The sequence below is a fragment of the Sorex fumeus genome, unplaced genomic scaffold (genome assembly GCF_029834395.1).
Source record: "Sorex fumeus unplaced genomic scaffold, SorFum_2.1 ptg000008l, whole genome shotgun sequence".
Taxonomy (NCBI): Eukaryota; Metazoa; Chordata; class Mammalia; order Eulipotyphla; family Soricidae; genus Sorex; species Sorex fumeus.
The window spans coordinates 58,414,096-58,434,088 of NW_026606065.1; the positions used below are offsets into that span (position 1 = coordinate 58,414,096).

Genomic DNA, 19,993 nt, shown 5'->3' on the forward strand with positions numbered 1-19,993 from the left:
TTTTTCAAAAGTTCCCAGGTGATTTCAATGGGCAACCAAGTTTAAACACTAACTATTGAAGCAAATAAAAAATGCAGCATATTTTAAATTAAATAATTTGTATAATTTCTTTTAAAACATCTACCAAAATAGTAAATTGTATCTGCCTGTAATTATTTTTTCTATTATTAATCACATCATAATACTTAATATATTAAAAACATTCATTGAATATTAATGTTATACATAATGTGCAAATATAAAATGGAATATATGTTTGTTTGTGTATATTTGTTTATAAAATGTAAGTATTTATGGACACATGTACATAGGCATATATACATATAATATTCTTGGAAATTACTCACATCATTTTCCCATTCCTCACAAGGCAAGTTATTTTTGCTGAATTCTTTGCACAGAGCAAGTACAAGGTATTAATTTTTTATTAACTATCTAGTAGTTTATTGCTTCTGAAGTAAGAGTATTTTAAAATGCTGAAATTGTCAGTTTAGTTGTACATTTACTTGTTACTATTATATCCTTCATGATTTTCCTAAATAATTTGATGACATTATATCCCATTACTCATTGATTTGCTCAAGCGGGTGCCAGTAACATCTCCATTCATCCCTGTTGCATGCTAGCATATCCCAATAGCATCTGCTTGTTCTAGGAACATGAAGAGCCTCAAACCGATTGTTCAGGGTCTTGACGAAGAAGTCTGACCATCTCGTAGGTGGGTGGCCATACAATCTTTTGACGTCCCTGGAATACAGTCAGTAATGGCTTAAGTCCAGCGGTCATCTCAAAATCTCATTACTTGTCCAGCCCATCTGATTTTCGATGCCTTGGCAAATGAGACAGCATCCCTAATTCTTGAGTGCTGATGGAGGTCAAAACTCTGGATTTTTTCTCTCATTTGAGTGAAATGTGATACTCCAAGAATAGCTCTTTCAATCCTCTTTGACAGACCCGAATAGCGTTCTCATCCTGTTTTCGTAGGGTCCAGGTCTCTGAGGCCTATGTTAATGCAGGAAGAACAGTGGAACGGAAGAGATGGGCTCAGAAGATGCTGATGTATTGAGTTTGAATGCTCTGATTGGCTAGGGCTTCAGTGACCGCTTCCATCTCAACAGAATCAAAGGCCTTCTTTCAATGAACTTTAGACAGAGAGGCATCTTGAACTCCCGAGAAACCTCAGTGAGCTTGCTTCTCATGTGGATATGGTCGATGGTGCTGAATCCTTTGTGGATCCCGGCTTGCTCACATGGTTGTCCTTCATCTAGTGTTCTGCTAATCCTATTCAGGATGACTCGAGTGAACAGTTTGTAGATGACAGACAATAGGCAGATTGGCGATAGTTGCCAATGTCGTGGATGTCTCCCTTCTTGTATAGTAGTACAGTCCTGCTGGTTTTCCACTGGGATAGAACCTTGCATTCAGGCAGGTAGCGTGTGAAGAGCTGAGCCAGTGTATTGGTGAGTACTGATGGTAAGTTCTTCAGGTGTTCAGGTCTGATCTTGTCTGGGCCAGGTGCTCTTTGTTTCTTTACCGACGAGATGGCATGTTGGATTTAGGAAGGGAGAACATTGGGAACGACATATCCATCCTGTGGAATGTGGCGTGTGGGCAAGTGGACGTGGCTATTAAAGAGATCTGAGTAGAAGTCATGAATAATCTTCTCCATTGCCCTTCTGGAAGATGTGATAGATCCATCAGGATGTCACGAGGCAGTCATCTTGGTCTTGTAGTTGATGAAGTACAGGCAGGAGTTGCAAATGCTTTTTCCGGCTTCTACTGCATCTGCCAGCACTGCAGCTCTTCTCTCTTTGAGGTCTTTCTTGATTGCTTCTCTGCACTGCTCTGCGAGCTCAGACGTTTGCTTGAGGTTGCCTGAGGCATGTGCCAAGACACGTTGGCGAATAAGCTCAAGAGTTTTTGAAGAGAGGCTTTTTTTGTGGTTATCTCTCTTTTGGTGTTCCTCGCACAATCATGGAGGTGCTGAACCAGTCGTTCGTATTTCTTGTCAGTGTTGTCAATGATGGCATCTTCTCATGTTACCACAACAGAACCAGAGCTTCCAGTTGGTGGTCATTCTGGGAGTTCTCTTCTTAAACTTTGTATTCCTTTCTACCGCTCTGTGAATTAGAATTTTGCATGAAGGAGACGGTGGTCCAATCCCGTTTAGAATTTTGTGATAACAGCAACATCAGTCAGGCAAAACCGTCAATTGAATAGGACGTGGTCAATTTTATTGTCGAACTGTCCACCGGGAGACTCCCATGTCCAACGTTTAGATTTGGCTTTCTGGATCTGTGAGTTACCATGGATGGTCTTGGTCGACATGATGAACTCAGACAGTCTGTCACCCTGTTCATTCCATTGTAGGTCATGGGTCCCGATGTGGAGTTCTTCGGCTGATCTTCTCAGTCCTGAATCTTGGCATTAAAATCACCGACAATGATCTTGTAGAAGGTGTGGTCTTCTTTATAGAACTTTTCCAGCTCCATGTAGAACTTCTCAATTTCTCTTTCACTGTAATTGGATGTTGGTGCGTAGACAATGAAGATAGAAACTGCCAGCAGTGAGCCACATCTAATCAAGTGTAATCATCCTGTTCGGGTTCTTGGGCATTCAAATGAATCAATGCTCATGGCTAAGTTTGTGTTGAAAAGGACACCAACACCACCGATGCCTCTTTTATCACATATTCCAATGAACTCCAGTGTCAAAAACGGTGTGATTTGATTGATGCTTTCTCATCTTGGTCAAACCAATGATGTCGTACTTGAACTTTTGCGCTTGTACCATCAGGTCCTCAATGGATGCATCAGATGCCAGTGTACGTTCATTGAAAGTACAGATAGTCATTTTTGTGTTTCTTCGTTTTGGCAACCTAGTTCGGCCTTGAGATTTTATTAGCCTTTCCTTCCCCATCCTTCTCAACGCTGACATATTCGGGGTCAGGGGAATGAGACCCATTTTATCTGCTGGATTTGGCATATCAAAATATCTAAATAACTTAGGAAAGAAAATTTAAAACAAAGTCATGCACACATTATAAAGCCCATGGTAATTTAGATATATTTAGTGATTATATAATTAATATCAACAATATTATAATAATTTAACCTAATGACTATTTACAAATAAATAAATATGCATTATTTTGTTTCAAAGTGGATATTCTCTAAGCAGTAAATCTTAATTTTGTAGAATCACTGTCATTGTCACTGTCCTCCCATTGTTCATCAATTTGCTCGAGCAGACCCAGTAACATTGTGAGAGTTGTTGCTGTGTTTGGCATATCGAATACATCACATATAGCTTGCCAGGCTTTGCTGTGGGGGTAAGATATTCTCGGTAGCTTGCGGTGCTCTCTGAGAGGTGCGGAGGAATCAAACTCGGGTTAGCAATGTCGGCCACGTGCAAGGCAAATGCCCTACCTGCTATGCTAATGCTCCAGCCCTCCGTAGAATCATGCTTTGAAATTATGCAGCTACTGACAACTATGCAAACAAGCAACTAGCAGTATCTACTTATTGTATAATGTAATGTTTTATGTAATTAAAACACAGGCTCTTTAGGGGCTGTGGTGATAGTACACCAGATAGTGTATTTGCCTTATTTGCATGGACTTAGTCTTGTTCCTTGACATATCATATCCCAACCCCGAACACTGCCAGATGCAATTCCTGAATGCAGAGCCAGGAGTAACCCTGGGTATCACCGGTGTGGTTCCAAAACTTAAAATATAGACACATAGTCTCTTTAAATTTGCAGTCATTCGAGATTATAGGAAGGTTAGCAATATTTTGTTTCAATTATATTTGCAGGGACTTAATAAAGAATAATTTTGTTTATAAGAGAACAAGATTAGTTAATATTCTGGTTGTGTTAACATAAACATATTAAAATATTTTTCTTCCTTTTTTCATTGTTTGAGTCATACCTGTCGTGTTCAATGTTTACTCCTGGATTTGCACTGGTAGGGATCAGGGAACATACGTAATGATGCTGTGATCTAAACCTGGGTCAGCCTTATTAGAGGCAATATTTTAAATCATTTTCAAAGTGCATTTAATACTGCTATTGAATAAAGAATAGCATGATATTTTAAAAAACCAACATGAGTATAACTTATCTGTGAAGATATTTCTAGTAAACAGAGTAAGAAATTAAATTTAATAATGTAAAGGCCCTCCCGTTGATCATCGATTTGCTCGAGCGGGCCCAGTAACGTCTCCATTGGAGACTTTGTTGTTACTGTGTCTGGCATATACTGTGTCTGGCATATCGAAATAAATTTAATAATAGGATTTTTAAAATTATTCTTGTTCAGTCATTTACAAACTTAAAGTAATTTTTGCAAGGAAATCATAAAAGGTGCAAAAATGTGCAATTAACATTTTAAGGGTACCCAGAAGATATTTTATTTAATTTATAAGAATGAATCATGCAAATTTTAAGGGGAAAAATGGTTATTTTTCAAACTCACTAAGTTGTCAAAACAAAGATTAGTTCTTGGGAAACATATTACTTGTTCAGCTTCTTCTCACAAATATAAAGATGTTTGGAAAGTAACTTCAGTTTTGGGCAGAGTTTTGAGTGAATCACTCCATTATTTTTTTACTCTTGAGTTCCTAACATCTCTGCTTTAAAGGATGGCCAGACTGACCACTTTATTTACATAGTAACTCAAATTTAATACGGGACTACTATTTATCAATTACTATATTGCGTTGTATTTACTACTCATGTTAAGTACATAAAATACTTATTTAAGATTGAGATTAAAAAAAATACAGGCTTTTATTCCAGTGAACATCTAGTACAAATAGAAATTAGAGATTGGCAGTTGTACTTCAAAGCCAGAATACTTTTCGGGTACTTTGCCCACAGTCTTGATATTGTCACTGCTGGTAAATCAATCACTTAATAATAATGTATAAAATATTTAATAATTTTCTTTATTGACTAATATATAATTTTCTGTTTGTGTATGTTTTATGCATATATTTATGTGTATGATATATGCATTATTATATTACATTGCTAGTTAAAGTGTTTAAATGTAGACTCTATTTTATCTCTACATTCAAAACCAAAGTAAATTCTAATTTGTAGAACCAATTAATGAATAACAGAATTGAACAATTAATACTTTCACAGTCTTCTCCACTTATTTATATTATGTGATTATTTCTACCTGATTACAATACTAATGACAAACCACATGAAACAATATTTTTTGGTCTCCACAATACTTGTGAGGATATTAAACTTAACTGGCTATTATTTGACTAGAAGAGTAGGAATTTTGAATTTGTATGTATGAATTCCTAGGCTTCATTTCATTGCTTTGGTTTAAATCATGCACTTCAATTCATTTTCATTTGAATTGTCTTTAAATTGTATGAAATCACACACTAAAAAGAAACCTGAGAAATTCTGTGGAGATAATTATTAAACTATTTGAAGCATACAATTCAGAGGTTCTTAGCATTTTATTATTTGTGTCATCTATACCAATTGTATCTTCCTTAAGGGAAAATTTTTGGAATACCTTATTTTATTGTGCTTCACTTTAGTGCACTTCACAGATTTTGTACTTTTTACAAATAATAGTTTTGATGCAACCCAGCGTTGAGTAAATCCATTTCCTCTATTTTTTCTAATAGCTTTAATATTTGTTAGACGTTTTAGCAATAATTTTTTCAATTATGGCTTCTTTGTATTTTAGACATGATGCTTATCCACCTTAGCCTACAGTATAGTAAGTAAGTAAAGTAAGTAAAGGCCCTCCCATTGATCATCGATTTGCTCGAGCGGGCCCAGTAACATCTCCATTGGAGACTTTGTTGTTACTGTGTCTGGCATATCGAATACTCTCGGTAGCTTGCTGGGCTCTCCGAGAGGGGCGGAGGAATCGAACTCGGGTCGGTCATGTTGGCCACTTGTAAGGCGAACGCCCTACCGCTGTGCTATCGCTCCAGTATAGTATAGACCTAATCTTTAATGCACTAGAAAGCAAACATTCGTTATCATGCACATTGTTGATCTATTAGCTTAATTACAGTGGTCTGGAACCAAACCCACTATATCTTTATTGTGCATATTGCATTATTTTCTATTCTTAGCTGGAGCAATAGCACAGCTGGTAGGGTTGCACACAGCTGACCCAGGTTCGATTCCTCTGCTCCTCTCAGAGAGCCTGGCAAGCTACCGAGAGTATCTTGCCCGCATGGCAGAGCTTGGCAAGCTCCCTGTGGTGTATTCGATATGCCAAAAACAGTAATAACCAGTCTCACAACTTGTGAGACTCGAGCAAATCGATGAATAACGGGAGAACAGTGCTACGGTGCTACAATACTAATTATTGCATTTGTTTTTTTTTAATAATTTTTAAGTGAAAATATTTCCATATTTTGTAAAAACTTTATCACAGGTTGGAGAGTTAGCTGCAGTAAGCAAGGCACTAACTTTGTATGAAGCTGACTTTGTATGCATATTTCTGGAACATCAGATGTTCCCTGAGCTTTCCTAAGAATGATCCCTGAGCACTGCTGGCTGTGTTCCAAAAAAATCAAAACAAAACAAAAAAACACAAGTAAATAAAATACCTATATCATAATATTTGTACTAGGCATTGTCAAAATTCACTCAATTTGTATATTTAGAATTCCGCTTCTAATATTATTTACAGTGTTAAATATAAAAAATAGTTTTAAATTTAAAAATTAGAGTAGCAATGTAGCACTGTAGCACTGTCCTCCCATTGTTCATCAGTTTGTTCGAGTGGGCCCCGTAACATTCTCCGTTGTGAGACTTGTTGTTATTGTGTTTGGCATATCAAATATGTCATGGGTAGCTTGCCAGACTTCGCCATGTGGGCGAGATGCTTTCAGTAGCTTGCCGGGCTCTCTGAGAGGGGCGTAGAAATTGAACCCAAGTGCAAAAATTAGAATATGGGTTTTAGAACATACTTCAAAGAAGTCTTTTTATTTACTTATCATAATTACCCCATGGGCTGGAGCAATAGCACAGTGGGTAAGGTGTTTGCCTTGCATGTGGCCAGCCTGGTCAGCCCAGGTTGGATTCCTCCCCACCCTCAGAGAGCCTGGCAAGCTGCCGAGAGTACTTGCCCGCATGGCAAAGTCTGGCAAGCTAGTTATGATGTATTCCATATGCCAAGCACAGTAACAAGTCTCACATTGTTACTGGGCCCACTTGAGCAAATCGCTGAACAATGGGAGGACAGTACAATTACCCCATGTTTTATAAAAAATATTTTATATGCATATATAAATCAGGAAGGACAAAAATGATTGTCTGTACTTTCAATGCACGTATGCTGGCATCAGATGCATCCATCCGATGGTACAAGCAAGAAATTTCAATACGGCATCATTGATCTGACAGAGAAGAGAAGGAATCAATCACATCATGCTGTTTTCGACACAGGAGAAGAACTTTTCCTCAGAACATGCGACAAAAGAGGATTCGTTGGTGTCGGTATCCTTGTCAAAACGAACTTGGCCAAAAGCATCGATTCAAAACAACCCGAATTGAATGATTACACTTGAATAGATGTTGCTCACTGCTGGAACTCTTTCTGTCTTCGTTGTCTATGCACCAACATCCAATTATTCTGAAGTAGAAATTGAGAAGTTCTACATGGAACTGGAGAATTTCTATAAAGAAGATCACACCTTCTACAAGAACATTGTTGGTGATTTTAATGCCAAGATAGGACATAGGAGATCAGCCGAAAAACTCTACATCGGGATCCGTGGCCTAGAATGAAACAAACAGGGTGAGAGACTGTCTGAGTTTTTCATGTTGACCAAGACCATTCATGGTAACTCACAATTCCAGAAGACCTAATCTAAACGTTGGACTTAGGAGTCTCCTGGTGGATGGTCAATTTCATTCTGGAACCATCCACCGGGAGCAACAAAATTGACCACATCATATTCAATCAATGGTTTTGCCTGACCAATGTCTCTGTTGTCCCAAAATTACAAACAGGATTTGACCATCATCTCCTTTGTGCAAAATTCTACTTCACAGAGTGAGGAGAAAGGACTGCAAAGTTTAAGAAGAGAACTCCCATAACGACCACCAACTGGGAGCTCTTTGACACTATTGTGGCAACATGGGAAGATGCCATCGTTGACAACATTGACGAGGAATATTATCGACTGGTTCAGCACTTCCATGATTTTGCAAAGAAATCCAAGAGAGAAAAAAAAAAAAGAAATCCAAGAGAGAAATAGCCAAAAAAAGATGCCTCTATCGAAGATCAAGAATCAAGGATGCTGTCTCATTATCGAAGGCATCGAAAATTAGATGGGCTGTTAGATGGGCTGGCCACCTAATGAGATTTGGAGATGACCGCTGGACTAGAGCCATTACCGACTGGATTCCACTGGTTGTCAAAAGATTGTGTGGCCACCCACCTACGTGATGGTCAGACTTCTTCGTCAAGACCCTGAATGATCAGTTTGAGGCTCCTCGTGTTCCTAGAATGAACGAGCAGACGCCATAGGGCTACAGTAGCATGTTGACAGGGACGAATGGAGACGTTACTGGTGCCCACTCAAGCAAATCGATGAGTAATGGGATGTCAAGTGATCAAGTGATGTTACGATTTGAATTACGCCTTTTATTCTATATATGTCATATTCAGATAAAGTAGTTTTTATCATATTCAGTTAAATATGCTGAATATCATAGCATATATGCTGAAAGTCATAACATTATCAGAGATAAACAAAGTGAAATAAAATGTCAAAGGAAAGAGTCTTCAATTGGTCAAGTAACAAAATTTTTAAGACACTTGTTATACAACTGAGAGAGTCAAAGCAAAATCAGAATATTAGTAATTTTTATAATTTGTTATTCAGTATTTCCTTGGAGACCTATATAAGAGTGAAATAAACACTAAAAAATAATTGAAAAAAATATTGCTAAAACTTCTAACAAATATTGAAGCTATTAGGAAAATAGAGGAAATGGATTTGCTCAATGCTGGGTTGCATCAAAACTACTATTTGTAAAAAGTACAAAATCTGTGAAGTGCACTAAAGTGAAGCACAATAAAATAATTGAAAATTCAATATTGAACATTTATCTCATTCATTTATTTCTCGGATTCCCTGTATCATTGAGATTATTCATAAATCAGTTTGTTTTATATTTTGGGGAGGGCCACATTGGTCAGTGCTTAGGACTTAGTTTTTGTGCTCAAAGGTCACTCTTGGTGGTACTCAGGAACCATATGTCTCACTGAGAATAAACCCCAGTCAGGTCTGCAGAATGCAAGTCAAAGAACTACTTACTCTAAAATCTCTCTGGATCTGAATAAATTTGGTTTGAATAGTACATATATACATGTACTACATATATATATATATATATATATACACGCACATACATACACATATATACACATACATATATATGAAGGCTGGAGCAAAATCACAACAGGTAGGGTGTTTGCCTTGCATGTGGCTGACCTGGGTTCAATTCCTCCATTCCTCTCAAGAGCCCAGCAAGCTACTGAGAGTATCCCGCCTGCACGGCAGAGACTGGCAAGCTACTGTGGTTTATTCAATATGCTAAAAACAGTAACAAGAAGTCTCACAATGGAGATGTTACTGGTGCCTGCTCGAGCAAATAGATGAACAATGGGGAGACAGTGCTACAGTGCTACATATATATGTATTATATATATATACACACACATTCTATATATGTACACACACATCTATATATATATGCACACACATATACAATCTTAGGGATTTCATAAAATATCTCCATGTAATTACAACAAAATTTGTAGGAAAATTTACATTACAACACACATGCATACAATAAACATGGAAGTTAGCTAAATGAGGGAAACTATAAAACCCTTGCAATAGTACTCAGATCCAGGTTTTAGATAATATGAGAGTGCCATTGATCTCAGAAAATATCCAATAGTATTTGCCAATTCCTGGAGAAGACATCAGAACCTTGATGGAGGAGTGAAAATGCCATGCTACATTTGTTTCATTCTATGCTTATATCATATTCCAGAAGTTTATTATAATACCACCTGTTAGTTTTATCTGGCAAGAGCCTATTTCCATGGGTTCTTATTACTTTTTTTAGACTTTTATCAGCAGTTTAATAAAACATTTGTTGTTTTTTAATCCATATTTTAATTTACTTGGTCAATTACCCCTCCTTCATAATCAGTCAGGGTTATTGTGACTTCAAGAACATTTAACAGGGAAAAAAAGGCAAAAACAGGGAAGAACTATAAATATATAAATATTTAATTTTTATTATGTTTTCTTAATTTGAAAGCTAAAGATAATAAAGATTTCTACCTCATTGCAATCAATTCTGTCCAGCTAGGCCCAATACTGAGTTCAATGAGAAATTTTCCATTTAATTTGCTTTTAAAAACTCGCTGTGATTATTCATATTTATTTCTCCAATGCTTTAGGTGTGACGGTGCTTGAAGGCCCTATTTATGCTGTGGGAGGCCATGATGGCTGGAGCTATTTGAATACAGTGGAGAGGTGGGACCCGCAGAGTCAGCAGTGGACATTTGTGGCCAGCATGTCTATTGCTCGGAGCACAGTTGGTGTTGCAGCATTGAACGGCAAGTAAGTAGATGTATCTCTTTATTCTGAAAATGTAAATGACTGGGGCTGGAGCAATAGTACAGTGGGTAGGGTGTTTGCCTTGCACGCAGCCGACCTGAGTTCAATTCCCAGCATCCCATATGGTTCCCCGAGCACAGTCAGGGATGATTCCTGAGTGCAAAGTGCATCACTGGATGTGAGCCAAAAAAGAGAAAAAAATAATAAGTAAATGACTGAATGTTCTTTATATAACCTTTTAGAAGCTGCTTTGATTGATTTTTTATAATATTTTGTGTTACTGTTTTTAAAAATTGGGTTTTGTGACTGAAGTGACAATACCGTGTTAAGTGATCCATATTCAATCCCTGGAAACCTACATAGTCTCAAAAGTACCCTCTGGAATGATCCCTGAGCCCCAACCTAGGGGGACAACTGACAATTTAGCACTTCTGAATATTGCCCAATACTTTCCAAAATGTATGATTCTAATTTATTTTCAAATAATATTCTAATTTAATTTTAATGTAAATTTTATTCTAATGTAAATTTAGTTTTGATATATCCTCCGGAAGTATGATTTAATGACACAATTTTAAAAATTGTGTCATTTTAAGTTCTGAGTCTACCTGCATTTCATTTTTATGTTTCCAACATGAAATCATGAGGAGTGACCTTTCATTTCAAGCCAAAGCAAAAAATTGTTTTAATATCCCCTTCAACCAGCTCTCTTTTTTTACTCCATAATAAATGTGACTTTCCATTCTTATTTCATTTTCATATCTGATTAATATGTCATATTAACCTGACTGTTGTTTCCTTTAATATTATTTTGAATATTTTGTCCATTTAGGAACAATAAAAGACATCGATCTTAAGTTACTGATGATACCATTTATTGTGAAACAGGCATATAAATAATTTATACATGGCTTCAAATTAGTGACTATGCACAAATACCTTCAAGGGTAAAATTTTTAATTTCATGAAGCACATTAGTAGGTCTTTCAATAAAATATGCTAAGTGATGGGTAAGTAATCTTATGTCAGGTGGGCAGCTTCTGGCATACTTGATTAATAGGTACAATTTAACATTCTTCTGTAGTGATTCGACATATAAGCACCCAAAAATAATATCCACATTAATAGTTTCCTTTGATTCTTCTTTATTCTCTGCCTTAGCTTAAGGTTATTTCAAACTTTATTTTATTGCTAGACTATCTTTTTCTTTTTAATTCTTAAATTTCCCTAGTTAGCTCAAAGATCAAATACTCATATTGCCTGAACACTTCTTGAATTTTAATAAATGTCTGCTGTGTTAGCCCTAGATAATCTGCAGAACTTAAAACACAATCATTTTATTTTATGATTCTCCATGGACAAAAATGATTGACTTATTTAAAAGCTTACAGTAATAACCATGTCCAGGCAATGTCAATGTCTGTGCAGCCAGAATTTTACACTGTAAGGTATCATGAGAGTAGATAGTATAGCTGCTATTCTCTCCATACCTCTCACTTACCTAGTGTGCACAGCATCTGAATCCACAGATTAGGCGGACTGAAATTTACCTTCTAGAAGACATAATTTCCCCAAACCAAGCAATTATCATAACGAGCGGGAACAATTTACATCGAGTCAATGATTGTCAAATGTGAATGAAAAGAGGAAAACTTTAGTTTTCTAAACATGATGAGAAGGAGTAACTATATCTTTCATCATGATTAAAAAGATTAAAGATTAAACAGAAAAGCAGGTCCCTGGCCACGTTGCAACTTGACTACAAGTTATAAAGGGACGGAGCTATGGTTGCATTTAGATTTCATAAAGATCGCTCTGACAAAAGAATAAAATTATATAATAAACCTATGAAACTGCTAAAGTGCCAGCACAAGAGTAAATTAGCTATTTTCCACTGGTCCGAAGAGAAGTCTTGATAAATCACACCTCAGAATTAGAATGTATAACAATGGCAGACATTCACTTTAGTTCCCTACTCAATCATAACCATTGACTGACTCACCAATCTGGAATAGAATGGTTTTATGATTTAAGGCTCTTCTTTTCCTCCAGTCTTTTACTACCTGCCTTATATACCCTCCAGGTCAGTAATATTAAACTGCTCAGTGTCCCTTTCTTTCCTTGATAATTCAGATCCTTATGGCTATTCTTATGGTAATCCCACCAACTGAGATATTCTCTTTTAATAATTGGTATCGTGTGTTGTTTTGGGGCCATCCCCAGCAGCGTTTAGGGTCTACTACTGGCTCTGTACTTGGAATCAGTCCTGATGGACTAGGAGGACAATGTCGAACGCTGGGGATCGAAGTGTTTAAGGCAAATACCCTACCCACTGTACCATCACTCTAGCCTCTGTTTTTTTGTCCTTTAAAAACATGTAAATATTTCGTATTCACTGTGAATATAGATTTTGTTCATATTTTCTCTGACCTTTGGATACAATTTCAAATTCTCAATAGGGGTGACCTAATTTAACTCCAGTTCTACATGTGCATTAACTTCGCTGCAGCACAATAAGTACCCAAAGGGTTCAGTTGATTAAACTTAATAGTAATTTCAAAAATTTCAAAATGCATTAATATTGAATTTCATTAATATAAAAACTAAATTAGACCATTTATAATAGTTTCAATCATATAAAATATTTTTACCATTTTCAAAAATCCATCTTTATCCATTTAAAACTAATCCTTTAAATTTTATGTTCTCAGAGTGTTTGATTATTAACTCCTTCTCTGAAAGTGAAAGTGTTGGCACAGAGAGTAAGACATTTGTATTGCTTGCGGTTGACCTCAATTTGAACGCTGTCACCATATATGAGTCCCCCAAGAAACATCAGGAGTGATCCCTGAGCACAAATCCAGGAAAAAGCCTTGAGTATGGTCAAAACTGGCCCATAGAGGGGTCGGAGCAATAGCACAGCTGGTAGGGCATTTGCCTTGCCTGTGGCCAACCCAGGTTTGGTTCCGAGCATCCCATATAGTCAACTGAGCACCAGTAGGGGTAATTCCTGAGTGCAGAGACAGGAGTAACCCCTGTGCATCGCCAGGTGACCCCAAAAGCAAAAAATAAATTAATTAATTTAAAATAAATAAATAAAACTACTCAAAAAAAAGAGTGACCCATAGAATAATAATAACAATAAAAGTAATAACTTTCTCTCTAATTTGTCAAAATCATGCTTCAGCAAAACTCGATCAGATACTGTTTCGTTTTTTTTTGAGATTTCCTATATTGAATTTTTTGAGATCAGACGAGAGCGATAGCACAGCGATAGCACAGCGGGTAGGGCGTTCGCCTTACAAGCGGCCAACATGGCCGACCCGAGTTTGATTCCTCCGCCCCTCTCGGAGAGCCCGGCAAGCTACCGAGAGTATTCGATATGCCAGACACAGTAACAACAAAGTCTCCAATGGAGACGTTACTGGGCCCGCTCGAGCAAAATCGACGAATTTTTTGAGAGTTTAAAATCAAAACTTTATTAATTTCTAAAAAAATTGCAAACATATGTTGCTTTGGTGATATGTAAGAGATGAGTTAAATCAACCCTCTTACAATTTACATTTTATTAAAGAGAGTGAAAAACAACACAGAATAAAAAAGCAAACTATAGGTGCAGTTTGAGTTAAAGTATGCAGTTTGAGTTTGGTGAAGAGTATGAGATAGCAAGAAACATGGAAGGATTATTACTGAAGTGACCCATTCTGTCATTTGGACACATGGTTAATGGGCCAGAATTTAAGTGCATATTTAAGATTATGAGATTTCTTTAAGAAGTATTGTCATATTTCATGAGTTACATCAAATAGGCTACACAGGCTTTCACCTCACTTAACAGCTAAGCTTTGCTGAGGTAGAAATTTTCCTCTTATCTCTCTTGGTTCTTCGCTAACATAATACTTAAGCTGACACAAGACATTAACTAGAGTAAAGAAAAACACATTTAAATTTACATAAAGAGACTTCATAGATAGGCAACCTGCAAACAGCCAGAGGAGTTTTTATATACAGGTCCCACAACTTGGCTGTAAGGAAAGATGAAATTATCTAATTTTCTATATGGACCTGGAGAGTATCCTACTGAGTCAAATTAGTCAAAGAGAGGGCAGACAGGATGATCTCAGATGTAGGTTATAAAGAAATATAGGAGAGAAAAAAAAGCCAAAAGCTACCGGCAACTGAGAGTTTGAGAACCAGATTTCAGTAAGAAGCTTGCCATGGGTTGATAATAGGGGTTGGGAGGTAAGACAGGGAGGAGGACACCATAACAATCAGTATTTCTGTTCATTCTGGAGGACGAAGTAAAGTGCTATGTATAAAACTCTATTAGAAACATTACTGTAACACATAATGTCTAAAAACTTTAAAAACAACAAAATAGCAGTCAGTGTGAGAGAAACTGAAGACACTGGTGTAAGGAAGTGCACACTGGTGAAGGGACTATGGTGTTGGAACACCGTATGCCAGAAACTCAATCTGAAGTAACTTAGTAAATTATGGTGCTTCGATAGAAGAAAAAAAAAATGAAAGAAAAAAAAAAGGAAACAAAACAAAAGTCTTTAACTACCAAAGACAAAAGAATTTTGACGAGAGTACTAATTAGTAAAGAACTAAGCAGAGATATTTCTGTTTAGTTTTCCTGGATGGCCATATTACTTGGGGGAAACCGTAACTCTGAGAAACTGTAATGTAAGCCTAGGACACCAAAACTTAGACCTGGCTTCTTATTGAGCCTGTCATGGCGCTGCCTTAGCCTCTTTGAGGCCAGCAAAGAGAGGTGTATGTGTAGGTGAGTTGTGTAATTTCAGAAAATAAACAAGTTAGCTGGAGTGGACTCACGAAGGAGGGAACAGGGTCACCAGGCTGGTTGGTGATCAGTTGTTGTTTATTCATTCTCCACGCAGGACTGTTCCAGTCTCACTAAGTTCCCATTACAGTCTCACTCTGCCCCTCATTCCTGTCTCCTCTTCCCATGCTAGTCTTTCCATACTCCTTTTTGCAGCCTACATGCTTAGCCCATCCTGTAAGCATTCTTGGTAGCAACTATACCCAGATGAGGTAGCACAATCAACATATGAAAGCCCTTCCTTCCCAAGGAAGCTCTTCTAAGATAAGACAAAGACCTCCTAGGGCTAGATCTGCTCAAGGCAGAATACCACCTAGGGGTGTGTTTCTCCTTCACTTAGTCTGACAACCATCTTAGATTTACTTACATAATCTTTCTTATCTATTTTTATGGACATAGAGATACATTAAATTTATAGAGAGACTTCCCAAAGGCCAACAAAGGGGTGGGGGGAAGTGTCCAGCCACAGCAATGTACAAATATATATATATATATATATATATATATATATATATGTGTCTGTGTTTGTATGTGTGTGTGTGTGTATATATATATATATATATATATATATATATATATATATATATATGTGCTAGCCTTGGATATATATATCCAAGGCTAGCACAGCGGGTAGGGCATTTGCCTTGCACATTGCCCACCCAGGTTCAATTCCTGTGCCCCTCACGGAGAGCCCAGCAAGCTGATAGCTGGGTTTTAGCAATATAATAGTTCATCTTCAATTGCCACCAGCAATTTCAACTTTTCTCCATCAGTGTTTTGATAATCAGCACCACTCTAGCCCCTGTCAACTTGACAAGAACGTTACAAAGTTGGTGGTTGCAGTTTAGATCTCGTGTTTTTTTAGGTTTTTATTTTTTTTGTATTAAGACTATACCACTCACCCATATCGTTGATATAATCAAAGTTCTTATCCCTGTTCACCCATTACTTGCCATTCTCTTCTTCCCCTTTTATTTCTTTCCTACTCTGTCCTATTCTTCTCTAAATACTGGGGTCAAGAGTGATATAGGTATCCCCCTTTTAATACATTTACTCATTCATTATTCTATAAACCACATGAAATGTTTACCTTTAATTTTAAACTGAACACTCAAACACTCAAATGAGAAAATGCATTTTTCACGATTTGAACTTAGCCTTGTGAAAATATATTGACTAATAAGATGAAAAAAAGTAAGCTATACAACTGAAAATATTACGCTATAAATGACTTTGGGTCTTCATTTTGCTGACTGAACAGTGGTGAAAGCCGATTCTCCACCATGGAACATAACAAGAGGCTCGACTGACAATTCTCCAGGGTGTTTGGTATAACTGCACATTCCCAAACAAGAGGAAGTAGAAACTTTTTTTTAGCAACACTCTATTTTTACATTTATTATTTATTTATTTTGGGGGTGCATAACAAGTCAGTGCTCAGGACCTACTCCTGCTTCTACCCTCAGAGACCATTCCTCATGGAACTTAGGGGAAAAATATATGGTGTTAGGGATCAAACGCAGATTAGCTGCAATAAGGCAAGCATCCTGCCTGCTGTACTAATGTTCCAACCTTTCAAATTTGTTTTGAAATCAGACAACTTTGGTAGGTAGAAATAGTGCCATCAATTAGCACACAGAGTATTCATCTTTCATTAAAATAATGATTTTTTAAAATCTCCTTGTAAATGTAATGGATGGGTGTTTGATGAAAGCCAGTTTAGAGAATTAGCAAATTTTAAATTTGCAGGTCCTCAAATGTGAGAAAAACTCACTCAGTGCAATATTTACCTAAGTTTCTTTATCACTTTCTTGAAGTTTAAAGGCATAAACAAAATAAAAATGAATATGAAGATACCTAATATGCTGAATAGCAAAATCACGTCTGATGTTTGAGTCTGTGTCTTCTCTCAACATCTGTTATCCTGTACAAGATAATTTATTGGCATGCAAGGTCAGGAAATTTTCAGATTATTTATCGTTCTTCACTATAAACTTCTAAAGTATTACTGGATTATGCTTTACTGAGGATATAGTAAGTATGAGATGTGTCTAGTTCTCAATGTCTGAACAACAGCTTTCAAACATACCTGAACCTACATCCTAACTAATGCATAATTTGTGTCTTTCAACTACTATTTCTTATATACTAGAATATAATATCCATGGAACATATGTAAATGAACTCTAGTAGCTTTTTTATAAAAAATTAACTGGAAGTAATCTGTTGGTGGCACAAGCCTTTTGAAAAGTAATAGAAAAGGGAATTTTTGTCATTCCCAGAAAATTGTTAAGTTGCTTTGTTTTCTTTAATTTTTATTAGTGAAACACCATGAGACACAGCTGCCTTAAGTTGCTTAAGGTAGAGATTTTTTTGCTCTCTCTGGTTTTGATATGCAAGAAGATATAGACAATGTGAATTTGGAGATTCTTAACAATGTTATTTTTCTGTCTATTTTATAGTCTCAGTATGAAATACCAACTGCAGAGTGTGACATATAACCCATGCCCTTCAATCTCTATCTACTATTTTTCATCTTAACAGTTTTATCTCTCCTTTCCTTCCCTTCACACCACCTTTCTCATCAATATGACATACCTGCCACTCTTTATTTATCACCTGCTCTGACCTTCAGTGGCCCTTGTCTTTATACATAATGCTGCCCCTTCATGGAACACTTCTTTGTGTTTCTTCATCCTACAAATTTCTACTCATCTTCCAAGTCTAAGTGAAATGTCACATTTTCTTTCATGCTGTGTAACTGTCAGCTGTCACTTTCTATATTGCCAATATATGCACTTCCACCACGAAACTTGGGCTCTTCGTAATTCTCAGGTATAATGTGTCATTGAAGTAAAACAAATCAAGCAAAGGGCCTAAATTAGGTTGCAGGGATAGTTAGAAAACAACTTAGAGAGCTCTCCACAAAATTTTACCGTCACTAGTAGAATTTATCTAGTTTCTTAGAGTACTCCTCACCCTCCCTCCCTCCCTCCCTCCCTCCCTTCCTTCCCTCCTTCCTTTTTTCTTCTATCTTCTTTATATAGGGAACAGAACCAGCTTTGTTCAGGGGTTCTAAACTTCTGACTCAAGGCTTACTTCTGGTGGGCTCAGGGACCATAAGGGTTACCAGAGATAAAATTCAGGCCATCTTCATGTTAGGCTATCATCTTATATATACACTGTATTATCTCTCTGGCCAAAATAATGTCCGACAAAATAATGTCTTTTCTATTCTTTAGTTATTTTTATAATTTTGAATAAAATTATAGAAAAATATATCATTTTTATATTTTTCTTAGTCACTAAGAAACATTAAACTGATAAGAACAGATACTACACTTGATCTTAGCCAAAAGGCCGAGGGCTGGAGCGATAGCACAGCGGGTAGGGCGTTCGCCTTACAAGCGGCCAACATGGCCGACCCGAGTTCGATTCTTCCGCCCCTCTCGGAGAGCCCGGCAAGCTACCGAGAGTATTCGATATGCCAAACACAGTAACAACAAAGTCTCCAATGGAGACGTTACTGGGCCCACTTGAGCAAATCGACGATCAACGGGAGGGCCTTTACCTTTACCTTTACCTTACTAAGAAACATTTGTTTGATGGGGCTGGAGTGATAATACAGCGGGGAGGGCATTTGTCTTGCACAGGGCTGAGCTGGGTTTGATTCCCAGCATCCCATATGGTACCCTGAGCACTGCCTGAGTGTAAAGCTAATAGTAACCCCTGTTCATCGCCAGTTGTGACCCAAAAAGCCAAAAATAAAAAGAAAATGTTTGATTGGAAGTTTAATTATAATAATATTGATTAATGAAATATATCAAGTACATAGAAAATATTTTCAAGAATTAAAATTTTCCATGAGTTGTAACCATGGATACATTAAATAGTCCATAACCTTTCTTTATGAAAAATAGTTTTCTTATTTGTTTTAAAATAATTTTTGTAAGGAATAATTATTTGTATTTAATTTTTTCCTAACTAATTTTGTGCTGTCCATTTACTTGGAAAGCCATGCCTATAGAACATTACAAGAGAGTTAAACAAATGAGTGGTATAATACTCATCTGTAAAATTCCATTTATTTAAACATCCAGTTGTAGGTTTGACATGTTGGTAATTCAAATGGGGAGAATAAAATTTTCTCTGATTATCATAATTATTAAGAAAATATTAGAGAAATATATATCCTATTTATCCTTTAGATTACTATTATTTAATACTAGTTAAACTAAATTATTAATATAGTTCAATTGTTTAAACAATAGATGTTCAAAAGTATCAAAGTTTTTTAAATGATAAAGGTTAGAAAATTATAGTTCTATTTAGTATATTACAATTTGATTGTTGGGAATTTCTGGCATGAGTGAACATTTTTAGAGTAATTTCAGTATAAATTTTCTTGTGCAATATGAAAGCTTGCCAAGTTTGCCTGTTAGTTTATACTAATACTGTCATAAAAGCTTATTTTAAAGAAATTGTACATTGGAGATGAAAA

At 36.5% G+C, this 19,993-nt stretch overlaps 1 protein-coding gene and 1 pseudogene across 1 annotated transcript in view; one reads left to right on the plus strand and one right to left on the minus strand.

The window, feature by feature from the left end:
* KLHL1 (kelch like family member 1) overlaps positions 1 to 19,993 on the plus strand; it is a 321,085-nt gene that overhangs the window by 277,566 nt on the left and 23,526 nt on the right. The window contains exon 8 of the mRNA XM_056109709.1: positions 10,487 to 10,649. Coding sequence (XP_055965684.1) covers positions 10,487 to 10,649 — 163 coding nt within the window. The remainder of the gene's footprint in view (positions 1 to 10,486; positions 10,650 to 19,993) is intronic.
* On the minus strand, positions 18,754 to 18,865 carry LOC130019566 (uncharacterized; annotated as a pseudogene).